At 35.7% G+C, this 25,859-nt stretch overlaps 1 protein-coding gene across 4 annotated transcripts in view; it reads right to left on the bottom strand.

The window, feature by feature from the left end:
- Positions 1-16,413, bottom strand: part of LOC134686767 (acetyl-CoA acetyltransferase A, mitochondrial-like) — a 28,683-nt gene extending 12,270 nt beyond the window's left edge. Inside the window, exons 1-8 of one of the 4 annotated variants that reach the window (XM_063546512.1) lie at positions 16,278-16,413; positions 9,906-9,953; positions 8,612-8,729; positions 8,238-8,297; positions 6,139-6,174; positions 3,134-3,234; positions 646-738; positions 125-175 (exon numbers count right to left, since the gene is read on the bottom strand). In XM_063546512.1, coding sequence (XP_063402582.1) covers positions 125-175; positions 646-738; positions 3,134-3,234; positions 6,139-6,174; positions 8,238-8,297; positions 8,612-8,729; positions 9,906-9,953; positions 16,278-16,310 — 540 coding nt within the window. In that variant the 5' untranslated portion in view covers positions 16,311-16,413. Of the gene's footprint in view, positions 1-124; positions 176-645; positions 739-3,133; positions 3,235-3,731; positions 3,796-4,698; positions 4,735-6,138; positions 6,175-8,201; positions 8,298-8,611; positions 8,730-9,905; positions 9,954-16,277 lie in introns of those variants that run through there. The other 3 variants (XM_063546511.1, XM_063546510.1, XM_063546513.1) reach the window with 3 other exon arrangements.
- Between the last annotated feature and the right edge of the window lie 9,446 nt (positions 16,414-25,859).

Raw genomic sequence — 25,859 nt, 5'->3', positions numbered from 1 at the left:
AGTATTGACCTTAAACCATCAGACGGAGATTTTACATTCACAAATTTTTGTTGTTGTGAATTAATGATGAAACAAAATCAACATAAGAATTTACACGATTTTCACAAAAGTTAACAATATTTACCATATGGATGTGATCATAAGCATCTGTTAAACCATCAAAGACAATCCCATCCTGAAATAACAAAATATAAATTATATACTGTTAATTCAGAAATCATTGTTTTTATTAATGTGAATAATGTAAATAATGCGGTTGGGTCAGTATCACAATAATAAGACTTCCTGAAATAGCAATAATTAATCTCCCATTTGTGTCCATTCAATATAATTTTATATTCAAAAGTAATTTATTTGATAATTGACAAGTATGCAATCACTAGTTATTTCTACCATGACAGTACAATATTTAACATCAGACATTTGGGTATCATTAACCTGTTGTTTCTAGATACAGGGATTACCACAGGCTATTTAAGGGTGGTTCTTCAACAGCATATTTTATCAGCAAATAAAAAATTGTTTTTTTTTATTTGATTTTCTTGTTTAATTTCTATTTTTGTAGAACATTAAAATTCATGGTCGACCTATACCCATGAATTCCACAGAAATAATGAATCCATAGTATTCAATTTTGTCACATACCCTGAGTTCTACTTTACCATAAGGTGTTTGTCCCCTAGACATGTAGTACGGGACATTTGACATACTTTCCATCCCTCCTGCTATCATAACTTCCTAAAATCATTAGAAGAAACAAGCTATCATTAACAGATTTATCCTGATATTTGACTACACAAAAATTTTTTTGATATTCATCCAGTATACAAAATTGTCAACTCCAATGGCATTCTAATACTATTATTTGTGAACTGTAATATCAAAATTTCTGTTATATTTCAAACAGGTCATTTTGTTGGCTTTTTGTGGTTAATATCTAAGTATTGCTGGTTTTTCATTGAGAATAATAGACAAAGATAAAGAATTATAAAACTGAACACTTATGGGATGGATATATACCCATCCATGTCCTGTCTATGTTTTTGTTTGATGTTTTTCTTTGTATCTATCTAATGAGTAAAGCCTTTTCAACTGACTTTTATAGTTAATTCTTACAAAATTTATGTTGTGCTGTTCCACACTAGCATGTATAATTTGTTATTCGCCACATTCTTTAGGTGCCTGTCCCAAGTTAGGAGACTGTAGTTCAGTGGTTGTCGTTGATTCAGGACTGTCATATAAATGATTTTTGAAAAACTGTTATAAATTAGGCCACTAGTTTGTTTCATATTTTTCAAGTTGGGGCCTTTAATAGCCGACTATACATTATTGTTTTTTCTCATTGTTGAAGGCTTTTGGTGGCCTATGATAGCTTGTATACACCCATTTTATTTGAACTTTAGTGATATTTGTCTCATTGGCAATCATGCTATATTATCCATTTTCGTTTAAACTAAGGTCTCTTTGTTAAATTGCAGGATAAAAACAATATATTTCCATTTTCAGAAACATATAGGCATTTATTTGTCATCACTATGGAATAGGAAAATAGCTTTTTTTTTCCTTTTTCCTATTCAAAGCTTGTACAAATAAATACTATATTTTAGACAATCTGTGCTCCTATACCTTGACCTTGATGGAAACAGACTATCCTTAATCATGTTAATAGATAGAAATATGTCACCTTACCCGAACACATTATTCTGACTCCTAACCAGCAGTCATTGCTCTTACCTCCATAATGATGCCTTTTACCCCTCCCCCTTTTACTCCATAATGACGCCTTTTGACGCCTGTGTAGGGCCTCAGTTGTAATGTCTTGCCTACCCAAAATCTGTATCAGACTTGATAAAATTGGTAACCTTTTATAAACAGGATATTCATGAGAATATCTGACTGGAATTTCATTGATGAAATATTCGTTTTTCGCAATGCATTAATACTTTGAACAGGATGATTTTTTGTTATTGAAAAAATCCTATGCAAATCAAGTATGTTTAAAAAAAATCTGTGTAGGAAAGGGTTAACCCAATGATAAGGAAGAAGCAAAAACACCCATTTTAAAGTCTTTGGTTTGACCAGGATTGGGTCTGACTGATGAACTCCTGCTCTTGAGGCAAACATGCTACAATAAGAGCATTGTAGAGCACTGTGTCAGTTAAAAAAAAAGATGCGAGTATGATTGCCAATGAGACAACTATCTACCCACAAAACTATACCCCCTAAACCTCTATACCTGGTGTCCACTAAACTATACCCTCTAAATCTCTGTACCTGGTGTCCACTAAACTATACACTCTAAACCCCTGTACCTGGTGTCCACTAAACTATACCCCCTAAACCTCTGTACCTGGTGTCCACTAAACTTCTGTACCTGGTGTCCACTAAACTATACCCCCTAAACCTCTGTACCTGGTGTCCACTAAACTATACCCCCTAAACCTCTATACCTGGTGTCCACTAAACTATACCCCCTAAACCTCTGTACCTGGTGTCCACTAAACTATACCCCCTAAACCTCTGTACCTGGTGTCCACTAAACTATACCCCCTAAACCTCTATACCTGGTGTCCACTAAACTATACCCCCTAAACCTCTGTACCTGGTGTCCACTAAACTATACCCCCTAAATCTCTGTACCTGGTGTCCACTAAACTATACCCCCTAAACCTCTATACCTGGTGTCCACTAAACTATACCCCCTAAACCTCTGTACCTGGTGTCCACTAAACTATACCCCCTAAACCTCTATACCTGGTGTCCACTAAACTATACCCCCTAAACCTCTGTACCTGGTGTCCACAAAACTACACCCCCTAAACCTCTGTACCTGGTGTCCACAAAACTACACCCCCTAAACCTCTGTACCTGGTGTCCACAAAACTACACCCCCTAAACCTCTGTACCTGGTGTCCACAAAACTACACCCCCTAAACCTCTGTACCTGGTGTCCACAAAACTACACCCCCTAAACCTCTGTACCTGGTGTCCACAAAACTACACCCCTAAACCTCTGTACCTGGTGTCCACAAAACTACACCCCCTAAACCTCTGTACCTGGTGTCCACAAAACTACACCCCCTAAACCTCTGTACCTGGTGTCCACAAAACTACACCCCCTAAACCTCTGTACCTGGTGTCCACACATTAGTGATTGTGCTGCCATCATTATAGACTTCATCCCTGAGGCACAAACTTTATTTACAGTTGTTGTTGGTGTGGTGATGGGTAAACCTACAAAAAAACAAAACCTTCAATTGTAATTGTAATTGTAATTGGATAAAATAATTGTTGGTAGTTTTTTGTAGTTTTCAGTGTTGTCAAATATTTTAGGTTATTCTGTTATCTTGTTTATTCTATCAAAAAGTTTTAAGTCTTATACACTCTTCTAATGCCTTCTTTTACTTTAAGGATCCTTAACCTTATAGACTGACACTTAATTAACGATAACCAAAAACCTAACATTTAAACCAAACGAAAGTAAGAAAAAATCCCTAACTTTTACCATAAATGAACCCTAACTCTAAATTATAAAAACACCCCTAAAGTAAAAGATGGCATAAAAAGATATCAGCTCCTAAGGTTTCCAGCCTACATTGAGCTTGACCTTCTGATACTGTACAGACATTGTCCATATCTTAATATCATTACCTGCCCCTTAGGTTGCCTGCCTACATGGAGCTTGACCTTCTGATGCTGTACAGACATTGCCCATATCTTAATATCATTACCTGCCCCTAAGGTTGCCTGTCTACTTGGAGCTTGACCTTCTGATGCTGTACAGACATTGCCCATATCTTAATATCATTACCTGCTCCTAAGGTTGCCTGTCTACTTGGAGCTTGACCTTCTGATGCTGTACAGACATTGCCCATATCTTAATATCATTACCTGCCCCTAAGGTTGCCTGTCTACTTGGAGCTTGACCTTCTGATGCTGTACAGACATTGCCCATATCTTAATATCATTACCTGCCCCTAAGGTTGCCTGTCTACTTGGAGCTTGACCTTCTGATGCTGTACAGACATTGCCCATATCTTAATATCATTACCTGCCCCTTAGGTTGCCTGCCTACATGGAGCTTGACCTTCTGATGCTGTACAGACATTGCCCATATCTTAATATCATTACCTGCCCCTAAGGTTGCCTGTCTACTTGGAGCTTGACCTTCTGATGCTGTACAGACATTGCCCATATCTTAATATCATTACCTGCCCCTTAGGTTGCCTGCCTACATGGAGCTTGACCTTCTGATGCTGTACAGACATTGCCCATATCTTAATATCATTACCTGCCCCTAAGGTTGCCTGTCTACTTGGAGCTTGACCTTCTGATGCTGTACAGACATTGCCCATATCTTAATATCATTACCTGCCCCTAAGGTTGCCTGTCTACTTGGAGCTTGACCTTCTGATGCTGTACAGACATTGCCCAGATATTAATATCATTACAATGTACCTGCGCCTAAGGTTGCCTGTTTACATGGAGCTTGACCTTCTGATGCTGTACAGACATTGCCCATATCTTAATATCATTACCTGCTCCTAAGGTTGCCTGTCTACTTGGAGCTTGACCTTCTGATGCTGTACAGACATTGCCCATATCTTAATATCATTACCTGCCCCTAAGGTTGCCTGTCTACTTGGAGCTTGACCTTCTGATGCTGTACAGACATTGCCCAGATATTAATATCATTACCTGCGCCTAAGGTTGCCTGCCTACATGGAGCTTGACCTTCTGATGCTGTACAGACATTGCCTAGATATTAATATCATTACCTGCTCCTAATGTTGCCTGTCTACATGGAGCCTGACCTTCTGATGCTGTACAGACATTGCCCATATCTTAATATCATTACCTGCTCCTAAGGTTGCCTGTCTACATGGAGCTTGACCTTCTGATGCTGTACAGACATTGCCCATATATTAATATCATTACCTGCTCTTAAGGTTGCCTGTCTACATTGAGCTTGACCGTCTGATGCTGTACAGACATTGCCCATATCTTAATATCATTACCTGCGCCTAAGGTTGCCTGTCTACTTGGAGCCTGACCTTCTGATGCTGTACAGACATTTCCCATATATTAATATCATTACCTGCTCCTAAGGTTGCCTGTCTACTTGGAGCTTGACCTTCTGATGCTGTACAGACATTGCCCATATATTAATATCATTACCTGCTCATAAGGTTGCCTGTCTACATGGAGCTTGACCTTCTGATGCTGTACATACATTGCCCATATCTTAATATCATTACCTGCTCCTAAGGTTGCCTGTCTACATGGAGCTTGACCTTCTGATGCTGTACAGACATTGCCCATATCTTAATATCATTACCTGCCCCTAAGGTTGCCTGTCTACATGGAGCTTGACCTTCTGATGCTGTACAGACATTGCCCATATCTTAATATCATTACCTGCCCCTAAGGTTGCCTGTCTACTTGGAGCTTGACCTTCTGATGCTGTACAGACATTGCCCATATCTTAATATCATTACCTGCTCCTAAGGTTGCCTGTCTACTTGGAGCTTGACCTTCTGATGCTGTACAGACATTGCCCATATCTTAATATCATTACCTGCCCCTAAGGTTGCCTGTCTACTTGGAGCTTGACCTTCTGATGCTGTACAGACATTGCCCATATCTAAATATCATTACCTGCTCCTAAGGTTGCCTGTCTACATGGAGCTTGACCTTCTGATGCTGTACATACATTGCCCATATCTTAAAATCATTACCTGCTCATAAGGTTGCCTGTCTACATGAGGCTTGACCTTCTGATGCTGTACAGACATTGCCCATATATTAATATCATTACCTGCTCCTAAGGTTGCCTTCCTACATGGGGCATGACCTTCTGATGCTGTACAGACATTGCCCATATATTAATATCATTACCTGCTCCTAAGGTTGCCTACCTACATCGAGCTTGACCTTCTTTTGTTGTACAGACATTGCACAGATATCAATACCATTACCTGCCCCTAAGGTTGCCTGTCTACATGGAGCTTGACCTTCTGATGCTGTACAGACATTGCCCAGATATTAATATCATTACCTGCGCCTAAGGTTGCCTGTCTACATGGAGCTTGACCTTCTGATGCTGTACAGACATTGCCCATATCTTAATATCATTACCTGCCCCTAGGGTTGCCTGCCTACATGGAGCTTGACCTTCTTTTGTTGTACAGACATTGCACAGATATCAATACCATAACCTGCGCCTAAGGTTGCCTGTCTACATGGAGCTTGACCTTCTGATGCTGTACAGACATTGCCCAGATATTAATATCATTACCTGCCCCTAAGGTTGCCTGTCTACATGGAGCTTGACCTTCTGATGCTGTACAGACATTGCCCATATCTTAATATCATTACCTGCCCCTAAGGTTGCCTGCCTACTTGGAGCATGACCTTCTGATGCTGTACAGACATTGCCCATATCTTAATATTACCTGCCCCTAAGGTTGCCTGCCTACTTGGAGCTTGACCTTCTGATGCTGTACAGACATTGCCCATATCGTAATATCATTACCTGCCCCTTAGGTTGCCTGCCTACATGGAGCTTGACCTTCTGATGCTGTACAGACATTGCCCATATCTTAATATCATTACCTGCTCCTAAGGTTGCCTGTCTACTTGGAGCTTGACCTTCTGATGCTGTACAGACATTGCCCATATCTTAATATCATTACCTGCCCCTTAGGTTGCCTGCCTACATGGAGCTTGACCTTCTGATGCTGTACAGACATTGCCCATATCTTAATATCATTACCTGCTCCTAAGGTTGCCTGTCTACTTGGAGCTTGACCTTCTGATGCTGTACAGACATTGCCCATATCTTAATATCATTACCTGCCCCTTAGGTTGCCTGCCTACATGGAGCTTGACCTTCTGATGCTGTACAGACATTGCCCATATCTTAATATCATTACCTGCTCCTAAGGTTGCCTGTCTACTTGGAGCTTGACCTTCTGATGCTGTACAGACATTGCCCATATCTTAATATCATTACCTGCCCCTTAGGTTGCCTGCCTACATGGAGCTTGACCTTCTGATGCTGTACAGACATTGCCCATATCTTAATATCATTACCTGCTCCTAAGGTTGCCTGTCTACTTGGAGCTTGACCTTCTGATGCTGTACAGACATTGCCCAGATATTAATATCATTACCTGCACCTAAGGTTGCCTGCCTACATGGAGCTTGACCTTCTGATGCTGTACAGACATTGCCCATATCTTAATATCATTACCTGCACCTAAGGTTGCCTGTCTACTTGGAGCTTGACCTTCTGATGCTGTACAGACATTGCCCATATCTTAATATCATTACCTGCCCCTAAGGTTGCCTGTCTACATTGAGCTTGACCTTCTGATGCTGTACAGACATTGCCCATATCTTAATATCATTACCTGCTCCTAAGGTTGCCTGTCTACTTGGAGCTTGACCTTCTGATGCTGTACAGACATTGCCCATATCTTAATATCATTACCTGCCCCTTAGGTTGCCTGCCTACATGGAGCTTGACCTTCTGATGCTGTACAGACATTGCCCATATCTTAATATCATTACCTGCTCCTAAGGTTGCCTGTCTACTTGGAGCTTGACCTTCTGATGCTGTACAGACATTGCCCAGATATTAATATCATTACCTGCACCTAAGATGGAGCTTGACCTTCTGATGCTGTACAGACATTGCCCATATCTTAATATCATTACCTGCACCTAAGGTTGCCTGTCTACTTGGAGCTTGACCTTCTGATGCTGTACAGACATTGCCCATATCTTAATATCATTACCTGCCCCTAAGGTTGCCTGTCTACATTGAGCTTGACCTTCTGATGCTGTACAGACATTGCCCATATCTTAATATCATTACCTGCTCCTAAGGTTGCCTGTCTACTTGGAGCTTGACCTTCTGATGCTGTACAGACATTGCCCATATCTTAATATCATTACCTGCCCCTTAGGTTGCCTGCCTACATGGAGCTTGACCTTCTGATGCTGTACAGACATTGCCCATATCTTAATATCATTACCTGCTCCTAAGGTTGCCTGTCTACTTGGAGCTTGACCTTCTGATGCTGTACAGACATTGCCCATATCTTAATATCATTACCTGCCCTTAGGTTGCCTGCCTACATGGAGCTTGACCTTCTGATGCTGTACAGACATTGCCCATATCTTAATATCATTACCTGCCCCTAAGGTTGCCTGTCTACATGGAGCTTGACCTTCTGATGCTGTACAGACATTGCCCATATATACTTCATTAACATCTTCTGGTTTAATTCCTGAAAGTATATAATTTCTAAAATAGTTGCTTCATTGTATAAGCTTTCAATAAAATGTTATCCAGGCAGAATCAGAACCACAAAATCAGTTACCATGATCATCCTTATAAAGTACATGTATGTATATTGATTGATAGTTGTCTCATTATGTATGCAGGACAACTAATAATATTATGTTGTTCATCTTCAACAAAATCATATGTTTACAAAGCATCTGATCTTATTCTATGGAATTTGTCTGAAACCTGGCATGTTTAACCGCCATTCATTTGTACTATTATCAAAATGTGAAATATATCACAATGGTTACATACCTGCTCTATTTATAGATTCTTTGATAGCAATAGATCCCAGACGAGTGGCAGGTACCTCTGCTAAACAACTGAGAAAAGATCCAATAGGTGTTCGTACTGCACTGGCTATCACCACTTCCTGAGATAAGAAAAATAAAGTTTCCAAACAAATTGCAAACCTTTAATCATACGTTTTTTGATTGAGTTAAGTCTGCCAATTGATATTTTATCGTATGTTATTCTATGTTGTGATGTTATGCTATTGTTTCAGAAAAAGGGAGAAGGTTTGGGCCCATTAAAACGTTTAATCCCGCTGCAAATGTTTGCACCTGTCCTAAGTCAGGAATCTGATGTACAGTAGTTGTCGTTTGTTTATGTAATATATATGTGTTTCTCGTTTCTCGTTTTGTTTATATAGATTAGACCGTTGGTTTTCCCGTTTGAATGGTTTTACACTAGTAATTTTGGGGCCCTTTATAGCTTGTTGTTCGGTGTGAGCCAAGGCTCCGTGTTGAAGGCAGTACTTTAACCTATAATGGTTTAATTTTTAAATTGTTATTTGGATGGAGAGTTGTCTCATTGGCACTCACACCACATCTTCCTATATCTATCTGTTAAATATACCTTCTGCCACAAAAATCTCCATATTGTTATTCATTTTTAAGGCAATTTCTAAAATTGTTGAGCAGGCACTTCAAGAACATTAATTTTTACAATAATATCTGAAAACACATATTTTTTGGTTGGCTAAATTGTTTAAAAACGAATGTAGAAATGCAATATGAAAAGGTTTATGTTTAAGAAATAAATAATATTTGTGCTTTTTACAGATAATAGGGTAAAACATTAAAACTAAAACAGTAATTGAGAATGGTTAATGAGGAATAATAGAGCATGTAGAGTAACATTATAAAGACAGTTTCCATGTTACCATAAACATCTGCATACTTTATCTTGCCATTATTTGAGAGGGTCTCAAACACACACATCTGGGTACAGACATCTAGCTGGGGTTTAATCCCCCTATTTATATATTGATTCTTCTGAAAATTCCTACCCTTACTAAACATTTCAGAGAAAAATCCTAACCCATTCATTTGTATAATTGGTAAACATGGTAAAGTGACATCTAAATTAGATGTTAAACACATGGAATCATTTATAATAATTAAATAAAGATCAGAACATGACTTTTACAAGAAAATGAACATTTTTGATACATTGATATATAAATTTCTACCCATTGGTTTAATAATCTCCAATTGCACCTCATTAATATATTTGACAGTCCGAAAAAAACAAGTAACAAACTTACATTTAATTCCTGTTTTGAACTGTAATTCCTTACACATTTAACCACCTTCTGCAAAAAAAAAAAAAAATATATAAGTAACAACAAGTTTTAAATAAATTATATATATAATTAGTACTTGAAATGTTTTCTTTATGTTGTATTTGCATAAATTGTCACATTTAATGTGTTTGTATCTTGGAATACACATTGTATCATATGTGCTTTGTCCAATAAAATATTTGAATTTGAATTTGAATAAAGACTTCCTCAATAAACATGATAAAGCATACAGTTTCACCTGCATGTTTTTTTTTTATATCAAATACAACCTCCATGACCTCCAAATTTGCATACATACATCTATTCATTATGTCCTCTAACTACCCAATCAGAAACTTGTACAATATTATATATTACTAGGTGTAAGCAACATTACAAGTTTTACCTTTGATTTTGGCTGTAAATTTGTAACTTCAGTTATAATTTGCCTGTAAGCATGCTTTCCCCCTTAATCCTGAGATCTAAAGTAAATAGAGGTTTACAATTTTTTGTTGCTTCATACTTTGCCAGGGTTACTAAACATGCTACATGTATATGGATTCATTTGCTTTTCGTGGTTTGAAAGAGAGTTGAATTGTATGGATATCTTCAACCAAATCATATCTATGTTTTGACATGTGACATCACAGACATCAAGCTATCGTAATTTCTAGCACCCGAAATATAACCATATTAAATCAGCGGCAGCAAGAGGAATTAGTGGATTTAGCTATGTTGAAAGATCTGCATAATGACAAATGATGAAAATTCAAATGGCTCATGCAGTCTAAGAATCCCCTTAAGATTTCTTATACTCTTTGGTGGCCTGGTCATGCTGGTAAAATGGATGCAATTTGGATAGAGTGACCATAATTAAAAACACAGAAAGTGGTTGATATGGAATTCCTCTAAAGCTGACGATTAGTAGTGCGGTAAAACATTTCAGAGTTTGAAATAATGCAACTGTGACAAAGAAATGTACATGTACATTTTTAGCGGACAGATGCAGGTTAGTTTTGAAACTTACATTTCTAATTTTGTTAAGAGGGACAATCTCAAACTGGCTCAATTTTTAATTAAGTATGAACATGATGAACTGTCATGACTGTGAGATAATTTATTTGGGTTAATTATCCTTGGTTTGACCTGGTGCAGATTTGGTAGTGTGAACACAGTATTAGACTCTCTCTCTCTATTCAGACTTTCACTATACACATGATACACATGATACATGTACCATTGTAAAATTGTATTAAAAAAAACCGCTAGATATATATACCATGGTTACACCATGCACATCTACCCTTATTAGTTTCATTGATACATTTTAAAAAGCTGATGCCAGGAATTATAAGTATAATACAAAACGTTTGGCCAAAAAAAAACAATAATATGCTTAAGTTTCCTGCCCTCTGACAGAACAATAAATTGTTTCGCTGAGTGTAGCTAGATAGGACAGCAGAGGTCCAACCCTGAACAGTTGGTGCATAAATGGACACAATATTTGTGCTTGATACAAGTCTAAATTTGGATTGCAAATGCAATTAAATATTTGACACAATCAGAAACATAAGAAACCTTATTCATGTTATTATGTCACATACATTTTAATAAGTTTCTGACACAGAATGACAGAAAAACTGTAGTCAAAGAACTTAGAATCTAGGTAATATAATTTTAATTTTTATTCAATCTTTTGCAATACACTATGCTGTGGTAAATTGACCCAGCCCCTGACATAAAAAAAAATACCCCCTTTTTTTAGCTTTTGAGCAATTAGCTATGCTGTTGTGTTTTGACTCCATGACTAACCCCCCCCCCCTTTACCAAAAAAAAACCACAAAAAAAAACCAACACAAACAAGGTTTGTCTGTCCAAATGGTCTTTTGTCTGACATTTTGTTGGTCAGACAGAGTTTGGGATACAATGACCTAATTTCTAAACTATTGCAACCACAACCCCTAAATTCAATCCCGACCTTGGTTTTGAGGTTATAAACCAGGTGTTTAAATTTCATGGATTTCTATTTACTTTAACTAAAAGTCTTATCTGGAAACCAAGTGTGTTCAGCATACCTGCCAACTTTTCAAAATGCCCATGGGGGTTTTGCGAGCAAGATGGCTCTTGTAGTCCTATCAAACCTTCAAGGGGTCTTCAAAAGTATTTTAATGTTGTTTTTGGCTTCTTCATACTTTTAAAAGCCTATAGCAAAATTTTATACAACTACTGTTTTGTTTAAAATTGTAGACAAAAATGTTCTCAGAAAATTTCCATTTGAGAGCTTCCATGGGGGAAATCCCCCGCAAATAGTGACAGTTGGCAGGTCTGGTTCAGACGACAACAACATGATTTACAGGAACCAAAAAAAGTGCCCATTAAAATCCAAAAAAGATTTTATCTCTCTGATATACAACTTGTACAATATACTACTACTAGTGTTGTCATGTTATAAAAGTGTACATTTGTACTAGTGTTGTCAAATTTTACACTTTTTCCTAACCGGTTACTCGGATAATCGTTCGACCGATTAACCGGTAGTTTAATTTGGTGTTTGAAAGTTTATCAATAGTACCCTACACATAGATAAGATGAGGTATGAGTGTCAATTTGACAATCTTTCATCCTAGTCACATGCTAGTCATAAATTTACGCTTATGGAATTAAAGTTTTTCCTTTGGCATCATAAGGCTTGTCTAGGAGGATTCATGGCGAAGTTTGACTTCTATAATCGAAAACACCGTATCAACTGTATAGCGATTGTACCAACTTTAGATTGAAACTAGAGGCTCTACAGAGCCGGTGTCGCTCACCTTGGTCTATGTGAATATCAAACAAAGGAAGCAGATGGATTCATGACAAAATTATGTTTTGGTGATGGTGATGTGTTTGAGATCTTACTTTACTGAACATTCTTTTTGCTACAATTATCTCTCTTTAATGAACATGGCCTGGTAGTTTCAATGGAAAATGTTACAAATTTTATGAAAATCGTTAAAAATTGACTATAAAGGACAATAACTCCTAAGGGGGTCAATTGACCATTTCAGTCATGTTGAACTATTTATCAATCTTACTTTGCTTAACATTATTGCTGTTTACAGTTAATCATATTCAAGATAATAAGTGAAAACGGACAAAATTCCCTTAAAATTACCAATTCAGGAGTGGCAACACAACAACGGGTTGTCTGATTCATCTGAAAATTTTAGGGCAGATAGATCTTGGCCTGATTAACAATTATACCCTGGGTCAGATTTGCTCTAAATGCTTTGGTTTTTGAGTTATAAGCCAAAAACTGCATTTTACCCCTATGTTCTATTTTTAGCCATGGCGGCCATTTTGGTTGGTTTGACGGGTCACGCCACACATTTTTTAAACTAGATACCCAAATGATGATTGTGGACAAGTTTAGTTTAATTTGGCCCAGGAGTTTCAGAGGAGAAGATTTTTGTAAAAGATATACAAGATTTACAAAAAATGGTTAAAAATTAACTTTAAAGGGCAATAACTCCTAAAGGGGTCAACTGACCATTTTGGTCATGTTGACTTATTTGTATATCTTACTTTTCTGAACATTATTGCTGTTTACAGTTTATCTCTATCTATAATAATATTCAAGATAATTAGTGAAAACGGACAAAATTTCCATGAAATTACCAATTCAGGGGCAGCAACCCAACAACGGGTTGTCTGATTCATCTGAATATTTCAGGGCAGATAGATCTGGGCCTGATTAATAATTATACCCCATGTCAGATTTGCTCTAAATGCTTTGGTTTTAGAGTTATAAGCCAAAAACTGCATTTTACCCCTATGTTCTATTTTTAGCCATGGCAGCCATCTTGGTTGGTTTGACAGGTCACGCCACACATTTTTTAAACAAGATACCCCAATGATAATTGTGGCCAAGTTTAGTTTAATTTGGCCCAGTAGTTTCAGAGGAGAAGATTTTTGTAAAAGTTAACGACGACGGACGACGATGGACGACGGACGCCAAGTGATGAGAAAAGCTCACTTGGCCCTTCGGGCCAGGTGAGCTAAAAATGAAGAAAAAAAACTTCTTGATCTCGTATAATTGAATATATGTCTGAAACCAATTATTCTTTTCTTTTCTCTTGTTGTTTCCGTAAATAATTCGGAGAGTTTCAATTTGAAATGATTAATCATTGAAAAAAGGAAGATGTGGTATGATTGCCAATAAGACAATTTTCCACAAGAGACCAAAATTTCACAGAAATGAACAACTATAGGTCACCGTACGACATGTTTCTTTACTTTGTTTGCTTGTTTCTTTAAGTATGTTACTCGTACTATCACGTATACATTGAGTATATTCTCATTGGTTTGCATTTCACAATTTTTGAGTTACCATTTCGTTTAAAATAAGACAAAGCCTAGCACTACGAAGGTTGCACATTTAGATGTAGGTTTACACAATATTAGATCAAAAACGAAATAATAAAGTAATTAGTAAAATTTAATCGCATCACTGATTTAAAGATACTGTTAAAAAAACATGTTTACTAATTATCTTTCTTTAAGATCCTGCCCGAGCTCTAATTAAGTTTATGTTTTTAGGATTAAAAATAGCAATCAATATACTGGACAATTGATCTGTCAAATTAATTACCACGAAGACATTTTTAAAAATTAAACATAACTTTATATTGATTTCAATACAAATTTATATCAAATGATCAAATCTATCAAAATTGAAAAAAGTCCGGTTAACGTTTTTGGTATTCGGTCGTTTGACCGGTTAACCGGTTAATCGTTGACAACACTAATTTGTACATATTGTAGGGTACTACAAATAAGATCTTCAAACATCAACTTAAACTAGCTGAGTTAACCGGTTATTCGGTCAAACGATTATTCAAGTAACCCTTTAGATGAAATTGTATTATTTGATAACACTACAATATACATTAAGATTATATATATCTAGAATTGCCTAAAAAGGATGCCAGGCCTTACAAACTTTCCAAACTGCACAAGTCCAGTCAGGGGTACTACTTATACAAGTGTATTTTATTTACTTGAAGAAGTGAAAAAAAATATACACATATAAGTAAATAAATAATGTTTGAATAATCTCCCCTTAATTTTCTGAAAAATTTACTTGTACAAGTAAAATTTTCTTACAATCCCACAAAAATCCTCAAGTTTTGAGATGGAAAATCATGCCTTTAATGATTTTTCCCAGGTTTGCTCAAATTTTTTCATTAAAGTTCAATGTTTCATCTCATTAATTCATCAAAGAAACTGATTGAGCAAAGATCTTGTATATTTGCGCAAGGCAATCAAAAATTGCTCCTTTGGGGCTTGTAAATGAGCAGTGTTAAGAAGATAACAGACAAATGGGACTTTCATTGTCCATGCAATTACACTTGAATAATAAGTAAAGATATCTGCAAAGGGTACACAATTTAAAATTCTATTAGAGCAAAGAAATTTTCAGAATTCAAGAAAAGAAGAAAGGATGATTTTTTTACCTATACAAGTAAAAAAATCTGAATGCGGAAGGGACATAACTCAGCCAAATTATTTTTTTACCTAAACAAGTAAATAAAATTCACTTGTATAAGTATCCTACAAATTTACTTATATGTGTATATTTTTTTTTACTTCTTCAAGTAAATAAAATACACTTGTACAAGTAGTACCCCTGACTGAAGTCTGAACAGTCATGGTCGACAGTCCACAGAGACTGAAGACAGAGTAGTTCTTGAGGTGAAAAAATATACAGCATATTTGTCCCTTTTGAAATTATTGTAAATTCCATGGATGGTTCCAGCGTTATTTGAACCCTCAATCTCGGAATCTAAAGGCAGCGCTCTAAACAATTGAGCCAAAGAAGATCTTTCCTAACTCAACTAGTTAGACTACCTTTATATCTCCAGGTCTAAAACACTCTTCCCCCTTTTCTTTTTTCAGGCTGCATATCATCCATTCCAGAAACTCACAGGTCCACTACCGTACAACCCCAAGACTTCTACTGGGAAACCCTCTGGCCAGTTCCCTAGATGTCACCTGGACATGTGATGGTATCCTGTAAACGGCTGGTCAAACCTCATGACCATATCTAACATCAAACAGCCAGGAAATATTATATTTACATTTTTTGTACAAGTAGTAGATGCTCGCTCTAAACAATTGAGCCAAAGAAGATCTTCCCTAACTCAACTAGTTAGACTACCTTTAGGCTTTACATCTTCAGGTCTAAAACAAAATGATGACCTTACGTTATATCTGGGAACAGTATATCTAACCCAAATATATATGTTCTTGGTTATATGTACGATGATAATGATCATATATAATAAGAGATGCATGTGTGCAGGTTAGTCTCACCACAGAATAGCTGCCAAAGATTTTTGAGGTCATATTTTCTGGAGCATCACCAAGACTGGAGAGAGACACGAGTAGATTTATGTTATTTGCAACTTCTTCATCTTCATATATATTCTTCCAATAATGGAACACCTTCTCAACGGATATTATCCAGATGGGAGTTTATTTATAAAAAATAATATATAGTATGCACTAAAAAAATTCCACAAATAACTTTAAAAATTTAGATTACTGTACACGGAAAAAATCTAAAATATTTTTAAGGACTGATAAAGTAATTGACGCAATTAACATGATAAAAAGGTAAAAATATCTAGGCCTTTACATCAATAGATATAGCCGAAGATCTCTGTATCTGTATCGTTACGTCGAAGGTACCAATACTGGCTTTCACTCGACGGGAGAGAGAGCGCCTATTGACGGCGTTGGAGAGCTGTTTTGAAGCTCTCAACTGACTTGGCGCCCACTACTGCTTCTTCCAGTTGGTTCCAATGAATAACAGTCTTGACAAAGAACGAGTTCTTAAATTGTTCAGTTTTACAGTTTGTAGTATCAATAGCCTTTGAGTTGTTTTTAACTGAGTTGGTGTGATGTGGTTTGAGTGCCAATGAGACAACTCTCCATCCAAATAACAATTTAAAAACTGGCCACGGTAAACTATTTGGTAAACGGACAGAAAGTCACAGGACAAAAAGTCACTGGGCATAAAGTCACAAATTTGATAGGACAAAAAGTCACAGGACAAAAAGTCACAATTATTTTTTGGACAATTGTTTGAATATATAAGAGAAAGATCTTGAAATATTTTCTTTTATTACATCTATTCATTTTCAAGTGTAGGACATTGTTCATAAGCTTTGTTAAATAAAAAGTTATCAAATTTTAATCATGCAAAGGGATTTTTTGGCACCATGAAGCCATTAAAGTTCAAAGTCACTTTGACATTTTGTTTTCAGAACAATTATGTGTTCATCATTGATATTTATTGAATACATTTGTATTAGAAAGTTGCTTTATATATATTACAGTTCAAGAAAAAAACAAAATCTTTGTTTTTAAAATTATTTTTTCCTTGTTTAAGGAAAAATACTCTAAAAACTGAATTGTGACTTTTTGTCCTGTGACTTTTTGTCTGTGACTTTTTGTCCTGTGACATTCTGACCTACATTCAACTATTTATAAACGGCCTTCAACACGGAGCCTTGGCTCACACCGAACAACAACTATAAAGGGCTCCAAAATTAATAGTGAAAAAACATTCAAACGGGAAACCCAACGGTCTTATCTATATAAAAAACGAGAAACGAGAAACACGTATACATTACACAAACAAAGGACAACTACTGTACAACAGATTCCTGACTTAGGACAGGTGCAAACATTTGCAATATTCATTTTTAAGATTTACTGTACACAACTAAAATCTATATTGTGTTAGATATATATTTGTTAGATATATATTTGTTAGATATATGTTTGTTAGATATATAAAAAAAAATCTGTTTAGTATTAAATTTATATTAAGATCCATTTTGTTACATCTCAGTGTGATCAATTTTCATGTCAGTTTGGCAATCGGCAATGGCAGTCAGCAGGGTGAAAGAACATCAGTTGTTCGACCTGTTAGTCAAATGCAATTGTTTAAATATACTTTTTCATTTTTTTGTCTTTTTTGGAAAATGTTGTTTGTGCTGTTTTTAGACCCTTCTACAACGAAATTTGTTTTACATGCACACGTATAAAATTTGCGGTTTTTATCCAACGCAATCATAGGTTTGAACGTAGCTTTCAATTTAGACTCGCCGTTTATATTTTTTCGTTTGGGCTTGTATCATATTTTCCTCTGATTTATATGATCCGTTCATCCTATATTGACTCTTAAAATTCAAGAGTCTATCTAAAAATGAGAGGACTTTTTATATGGCCTTCCAAATACAGTTTCGATCCCTAACATCACTGAAGAGACATTTATTGTCAAAATCCGGATCTGGTGTACTAAAGAAATATTGACACCGTATGTTTGTGGCATAACATCGTGTCCACAAGTTAAACAAAAGTTCTGTTTAGTATTTAATTTATATTAAGATCCATTTTGTTACATCTTGTGATCAATTGTATTTGGCAATCGCCAATGGCAGTCAGCAGGGTTAAATAATTTCAGTTGTTCGACCTGTTAGTCAAATGCGTTTTGTTTTGAAATAGTTTTCATCGGACATCGCTTCATTATCGCTATCTTTGTATCTACTCTTCAACTTTTTTAGCATGACTTATGTAAATGTCAAACTCATTTTGTTTATAAACTGTAAGAAAATTGCATGAGGCGAATGTCATTTTGATGTTTTAAATATATATCCTCTACTTTGAAATCATGTGTTTGTGGCCTTTGGATGTTAACTGCTGCATGAACGATTGACCGTTAGGGAATAACCGTTTCACAAATGATATCGGATATGTTTCTTACGTCGTAACTCCAATCCCCTTCCCTTTCATGAATGTGACCTACCGAATAAGAATATTTTCCGGATTTATTATCACATAAGCAACATGACGGGTGCCACATGTGGAGCAGGATCTGCTTACCCTTCCAGAGCACCTGAGATCACCCCTAGTTTTTGGTAGGGTTGTTGTTTATTCTTTAGTTTTCTATGTTGTGTCATGTGTACTATAATTGTTTGTCTGGTTTTTTTTCATTTTTAGCCTTGGTGTTGTAAGTTTATTTTCGATTTACGAGTTTGACTGTCCCTTTGGTATCGTTTGTCCCTCTTTGTTGTCTTTTAGACACAAACCCTATGTTTTTTTGTAGACGCATCTATCTTGGCCATCCTCTTATGTCTTTTAGTGTCAACTAGAATGAAAGTATTTTACTATTGCCTTCAAAGTGGACACTCATAATTATAATTCATCAAATTAATATATGTCCATAAATAGTCATAAGAGGATCATAAGACATTTCCTTAAGAAATATCTTATGACAGGTCTTAGGAATGCTTTGTAATACCGACCCCTGGACATTAACTGTATTAAAAGAGGACAAAACATACTAACATGAAGGAATAATAAAAAAGTTATGAAAATATTATTGAGGTTAATAACATATGTTGCGATGATAGAAACATATCCTTATTTTTTGGATTTTGTACAAGTTAAAATCATTTTTAACTTTTAAGCAATATTTTGTACAGGTTATAACATGTATGATGTACTTTTGTACATGAAGTAACTTGTATTTTTGCATTATACAAGTTATAACATGTACAATATTTTTGTACATGTTATAACCTGTACAAAATCGCAATTTGTACACGACATATATAAGTACGTCTGAACCAGTGACAACTCTACAACAGATTTATCCTTCGGATCACCAGCAGTGATGGTGATACATGGCTGTGTATATTCTGTATATACAACTCGTCTAAACATTAACCAAACAATGTTAGATCTGTAAATTTGCTCTCGCAATTTTTTTGTTCTTTCCTCGCCGGGATTCGAACCCATGCTATTAAGATAGATATCGTGACACCAAATCGCCTGCACTGTGACCGGCGCGCTTCATGTCTTATATATCCGTACTGTAGTTCGAAGCTAGATTAAAACTGACTAACACCCGGCCACCGAAAGCTTCATTTTTATGAAGCCCAGGTGGTCGTGTGGTCTAGCGCGCCGGTAACACTGCAGGCGATTTAGTGTCACGATATCTCAGTAGCATGGGCTCGAATCCCGGCGAAGGAAGAAAAAAAAATTGCGCAAGCAAATTTACAGATCTAACATTGTTGGTTTGATATTTATACGAGTTGTATATATAGTGTTCCCAGGATAAATATATCATCATGATTCTAGCCGGCAAAATAACCTTTTTATATACAGAGGCACTGGCAACGGTTACATGGAAATTAACTATAATAACGATTGGAGACTAATTGCCGGAATACAGGATTGGTTAAGGAACCGATTAATTACGAATGTAACCATAATATCTGTGTCTACGGTTACATGACTTACATTGTATTATTGTTACATTAATGCACTGCAATGTACCAGTTGGACTAGTAATATGTATTAGAATACAACTTGCAATCTTTCCTTTGATATTTACTATATTGCATACATTTTTTTTAATTTACAATGACAGTTTCTACAAATCATGTATTTTGTTTTGGAGCAGGTTTTAGTCCGAAGCATTTAAAGTGAAACCACCGCCTATAATCAGCCACCACAAACAAGTGATGCGGCAATGTACACGTCTGTATTGCATACTGTACAATTCCATACTGCACTTTAATCCCTTTTAAGTATAAGAAACCTTCAATGTCTGCCATGCTTAAGGTGACACCCCAAGGGTGACTAGGGTATAGAAATATGGTCACTTGGTCTTCTCCCGACCGGCAGTAAAACGCTTGCCTAAGTGGGGTGCCCGTTTGGCTGTGAGGGATGTATCAAGTTCGCAGTCACGTCCGATCAGAAGGGGACATTAAATCCGATGCCTCGTGTATAGAGAGTGCCACGCTCTTTGCACGTTAAGAACCCTCGCAACAACTCTTTGAGGGCCCGTATGTGGCTTGTTGCAAGGCAAACTTTCTGTCCCTATCCAATATACCCTCATTTTCCAGTGGCAGTCCATTTCCCCGACCATCATCCCAGATGGCCTTCTATTGAATCAACCTACCTATTGTATTTATTGTGAACTTATTCTCGTCCTGAATATGCATGAAATATTTGCCACTGGACGTTAAGCAACCAACAACCAATCAATCAATGCTTAAGGTGAAAAATATTCTTTTACTCAATGTTTGTATTTTCGTCCAATATTTGTTGGAAAGCATATGAGGTTGTTACATGTTGTCTTACAACATGATTTCATTGCCACTCATGACTGATTTCATGTTCACCTCCGATTTCAATATCCAACTTTTGGTTTACTGTTCGCTATTAAACTCAACAACACAAACATTTTGAATCTTTATTGTGTTTCCCCCTACCAAGCCAAATACATGGTAAACTACATTACATAATTTACACCAGAGCTAGTTAAAACAACAATCACGATTTTCAAACACATAAATATCAACCAATTTAAGTTTAGCTGTGTAACAGTAAATATTTTCCATTGCATACATTTTTCTCGGAACATGTAATAAAACAATTATTGACTTTTGTTTCAGTAAATATTTGACCGATGGCCTCAGTGATTAATTATCAGTTTTTCAAAAGTCAGCAAAAATGGAGCTAAAATTTTATGTTTGTTACAGATGTCGCTTTTGGAAAATTGAGTCAGTTGGAATGTTGGTGAATTGGTGATTCCCTTTTGCAGAACCCCAATGTTATCAGCCGGACAAGAACAAATTCCTTGGTGCATTCTTTTAGTTTATGTTTGATACGAGAAATAGAGTTCTGGTTGTTGTTAAGAGTGAAATGTTCTTTAAAATGTTGTATATGTATTTCAGCTATGTTCACTACTAAATCCAAATAAGAGTCCAAATATTTCCTGTCAGCTTTTTCTCGTTTTATCCATTTCGAACAATAAGTACGAAATGAGTCGTGGATAATATTACGACACTCATTCCAATTAATAATTAGCTACGCTTCTTTGCTTCTTTGGTTAGAATCGATCAGTTGATTTGTTTCAGTAACTACGGATACTTTGTGTATTTTGTTATTTATATCACTAGAACAGATCTGAATATGACTAGTTTCATTAGCGACGGGTTCTCTAGCTGTGTCTTTTATTATTTATGTGACTAGAACAGATTTGATGACTAGTTTCATTAGCGACGGGTTCTCTGGTTATTTTTGTGTGTTATTTATGTGACAAGAACCAAGTTAATGACTAGTTTCATTAACGACGGGTTCTCTTACTGCGTCTTTCGTTGTTTATGTGACTAGAACAGATAAGATGCGATGACTAGTTTCAGTAACAACGGTTTCTCTCACTGCGTCTTTTGTTATTTATGTGACTAGAACCGATGTGATGACTATTTTTAATAGCTACGACTAATTTGCGCCTTTTTTATTTTTGTGATTATAAACAATCTGATGACTAGTTTCAATAACTACGGAAACTTTGTGTCTTTTTTCTTCATTTCTGTGAATAGAAACGATCTGATGACTAGTTTCAGTAACTACGATATTTTGTACATTTGTTTTGAGATAAGAAGCGATCTAATGACTAGTTTCAGTAACTACAGATACTTTGTGTCTTTTAATATTTTTGTGATTATAACCAATCTGATGACTAGTTTCAGTTACTACGGATAATTTGTGTATTTTGTTATTTCTGTGATTATAACCAAACTGTTGACTAGTTTCAGTAGCTATGGAAACTTTTTGTCTTTTTTTTCATTTCTGCGAATAGAAACGATATGGTGACTAGTTTCAGTAACTACTGATACTGTTTGTATTTTGTTATTTATATTACAAGAAACAATCTGATGACTAGTTTCAATAACTACGGATTCTTTGTGTCTTGTTATAATTGTGATTAAAAAACAGATGTGATGACAAGTTTCAGAAACTACGGGTACTTTGTGTCTTTTATTATTCTTGTAGCTAGAACTAATCCGATTACTAGTTTCAATAACTACGAATACTTTGTGCATTTTGTTATTTGTGTGAATAGAGTCGATCTGATGATTAGTTTCAATAACTACTGATATTTTCTGTGTTTTCTAATTTTGTAGCTAGAACCCATCTGATGACTAGTTTCAATAACTACGATATTTTGTGCATTTTTTTGTGATTAGAAGCGATATGATGACGAGTTTCAGTAACTACGGATATTTTGTGTCTTTTGTTATGTTGGTGATCAGAACCGATTTGATAACTAGTTTCATTTACTACGGGTACTTTCTTTTAATATTTATGTGATTTGAACCGATCTGATGACTAGTTTCAGTAATTACGGATAATTTGTCTTTGATATTTTTTGTGAATAGAACCAGCCTGATGACTAGATCAGTAACTAATGGTACATGGTGTCCGTTTTGTTATATTTGTGAATGAAACCAATCTGATGACTATAGTTTCAGTAACGTCGGGTTCTCTAGCTGTGTCTTTTGTAATTTTTGTGACTAGAACCGATCTCATGGCTGGTTTCAGTAACTAAGGATACTTGGTGTCTTTTGTTATTTTTGTGACTAGAACCGATCTCATGGCTGGTTTCAGTAACTAAGGATACTTGGTGTCTTTTGTTATTTTTGTGACTAGAACCGATCTGATGGTTAGTTTCTGCAACTACCGTAATAACTGAAAGACGTCATCACAAAGATGACAAGACACCAATTAGATAAAACCTAGCTGTCAGACTGACATGTATTCATAACAATCATTCCATACACCAAATATATAGTTGACCTACTGCTTATCGTATTTGAGAAACGGACATTATCACGTCACTTCAACCTTGATTGGGATCGAGGGCCAGTGAACCCTGTCGGACGGACATGTAGACGTTGCAAGAAACCCATATACCAAATATAGTTATCCTATAACACATGAGTGAAAAATTAGCACAAAAATCTTTTTTTTTCCAAGCAGCCACTGAACCATGAAAATGAGGTCATGAACAATGGAGATATGACGGAAACTTCTAAACATAACATAACCGTCCACGTCCACTTGTATTTTTGTCCATCTGATCAGTTAAGCCTTTTTCAACTGATTTGTATAGTTTGTTCTTATGTTGTACTGTTATACCACTTTCCCAAGTTAGGGGGAGGGTTGTGATACCTATTACATGTTCAACCCCGTCACATTCTGTATGCATGTGCCCGTCCCAAGTCAGGAGCCTGTAATTTAGTGGTTGTCGTTTGTTTATGTATTGCTTATTTGTTTTTTTGTTAAATTTTCACATAAATTAGGCCGTTGTTTTTCTTGTTTTTCTTGTTTTACATTGTCATTTTGGGGCCTTTTATAGCTGACTATGCGGTATGGGCTTTGCTCATTGTTGAAGGCCGTACAGTGACCTATAGTTATTTAGGTCTCTTGTGAAGAGTTGCCTCATTGGCAATCATACCACATCTTCTTTTTTTATATAAAGTTTCTGCATACAAGATATGAGGCATCTTCTGAAATATTAAGCTTATAAATAGTTTAGGATGCCACTGCCAATGGATAGCAATACCCTTGTCTCACATACTGCATCTTTCGCAATAGTAATATCCAAATATTCTATTTTTCTGCTCTCTACACTACTCCATGCTGCATGAAGATCTAATTTAACTACTCAATAAACAGTACTTTTTCTACAAAAAAAGTTGAAATCATAGGATAAAAATCTTGTCATGCACTGATTTGAATTACAAGAAACAAACAATGACATCATCAAAACTCTCGACATTTTGTTGAGTTTGATAGACAATTAGTATTCTAATGGATACTTATTGTGAAGACTTCTGACTTTCTTTTGTTTCTTTTGTACTCATGAACTTGTATGATCGTTTTAAACAGGAATGACACATTGAAAAAGTCAACAGAAGAAACATCTTGCTAAGTTCAGATCCAGATATGATATATTGATGATGACTTATCATTCCACAATCTCCCATATTGATTACAAATAAAATAAAGGAATACTATTGATACACAGTTAACAGTATGTTAATCTATCTATCTAAATAAAATAAATAATTGTTTTGTGACACCATCTTAAACATATTTTGTCATTGATTGTAGTTTATAGACAGTATACGTATAGTGTCTTGCAATATAATTTTTTTTTTTAAAGCTTAAAAATGGGGGAAATGCGAGGTTCTACCGAGTATTTCCCCTGTTTCGTGCCGAATACAAATAAATTTCTTATTTCCAGACACTATACGTATATTGTTTTTATACTGAAATCGATAAGAAATAATAAAAAAAAAAAAAAAAAAAATGTCATAAATATTGTTAAAAAAAAAAGTGTTTGGAATTTCCCTTTTGGGGTTCCATTTTGGGGTATTTCCCTATGACCGTAGTCAAGGCGGTAAGACATTGACATTTTAATGAATTAAACAGGAAAAATGAACTTAACTAATAACATTTAATAAACATGGTACAAAAAAAATAACTAATTTGAAGACATAACAAGTTTAAATTAATAAGTTTGACCATTGTTACTACACGTTGTCATGTTTTGACGTGATGTTGTTGATGAAATACAGTAGCTCCGGTAAGTAGGCGGTTGAGGTTAGTTGAGGTCATTGACGTATAAAGCTTACGTTTATACATATAGCTTTATCTGCATATTACCAAATAGCTGGTTGCAGTATAATTGACAATATTGACAGTTTATTTCTTTCATGTATTTTACACAATGATCATATTCATATCAATTTATTTCTAACTATTGTTTATATTGACAGTAATTATAAAGCAATGAGACAAAGTTTCATAAGCATAGCTATACTAATGAAACACATTAATGATATTACCCAAGTAGATAATCAAGTGTCATCGGCTTGAAAATTGTCACTGGTTTTCATGCAGTATGAAAGGTTTTGACTATTCCACGTGGTAAGTGTTTTGGAAAACAGGGAAAAAAGACTGAAACTTTAGATTGTTTAAACAAGGATTTGTATAGTTATCTAGTATCTAACTATACAAATC

The sequence above is a fragment of the Mytilus trossulus genome, chromosome 10 (genome assembly GCF_036588685.1).
Source record: "Mytilus trossulus isolate FHL-02 chromosome 10, PNRI_Mtr1.1.1.hap1, whole genome shotgun sequence".
Lineage (NCBI taxonomy): Eukaryota > Metazoa > Mollusca > Bivalvia > Mytilida > Mytilidae > Mytilus > Mytilus trossulus.
Note: the sequence above shows the minus strand (reverse complement) of the source record. Positions and strands in the feature narration are given on the sequence as shown.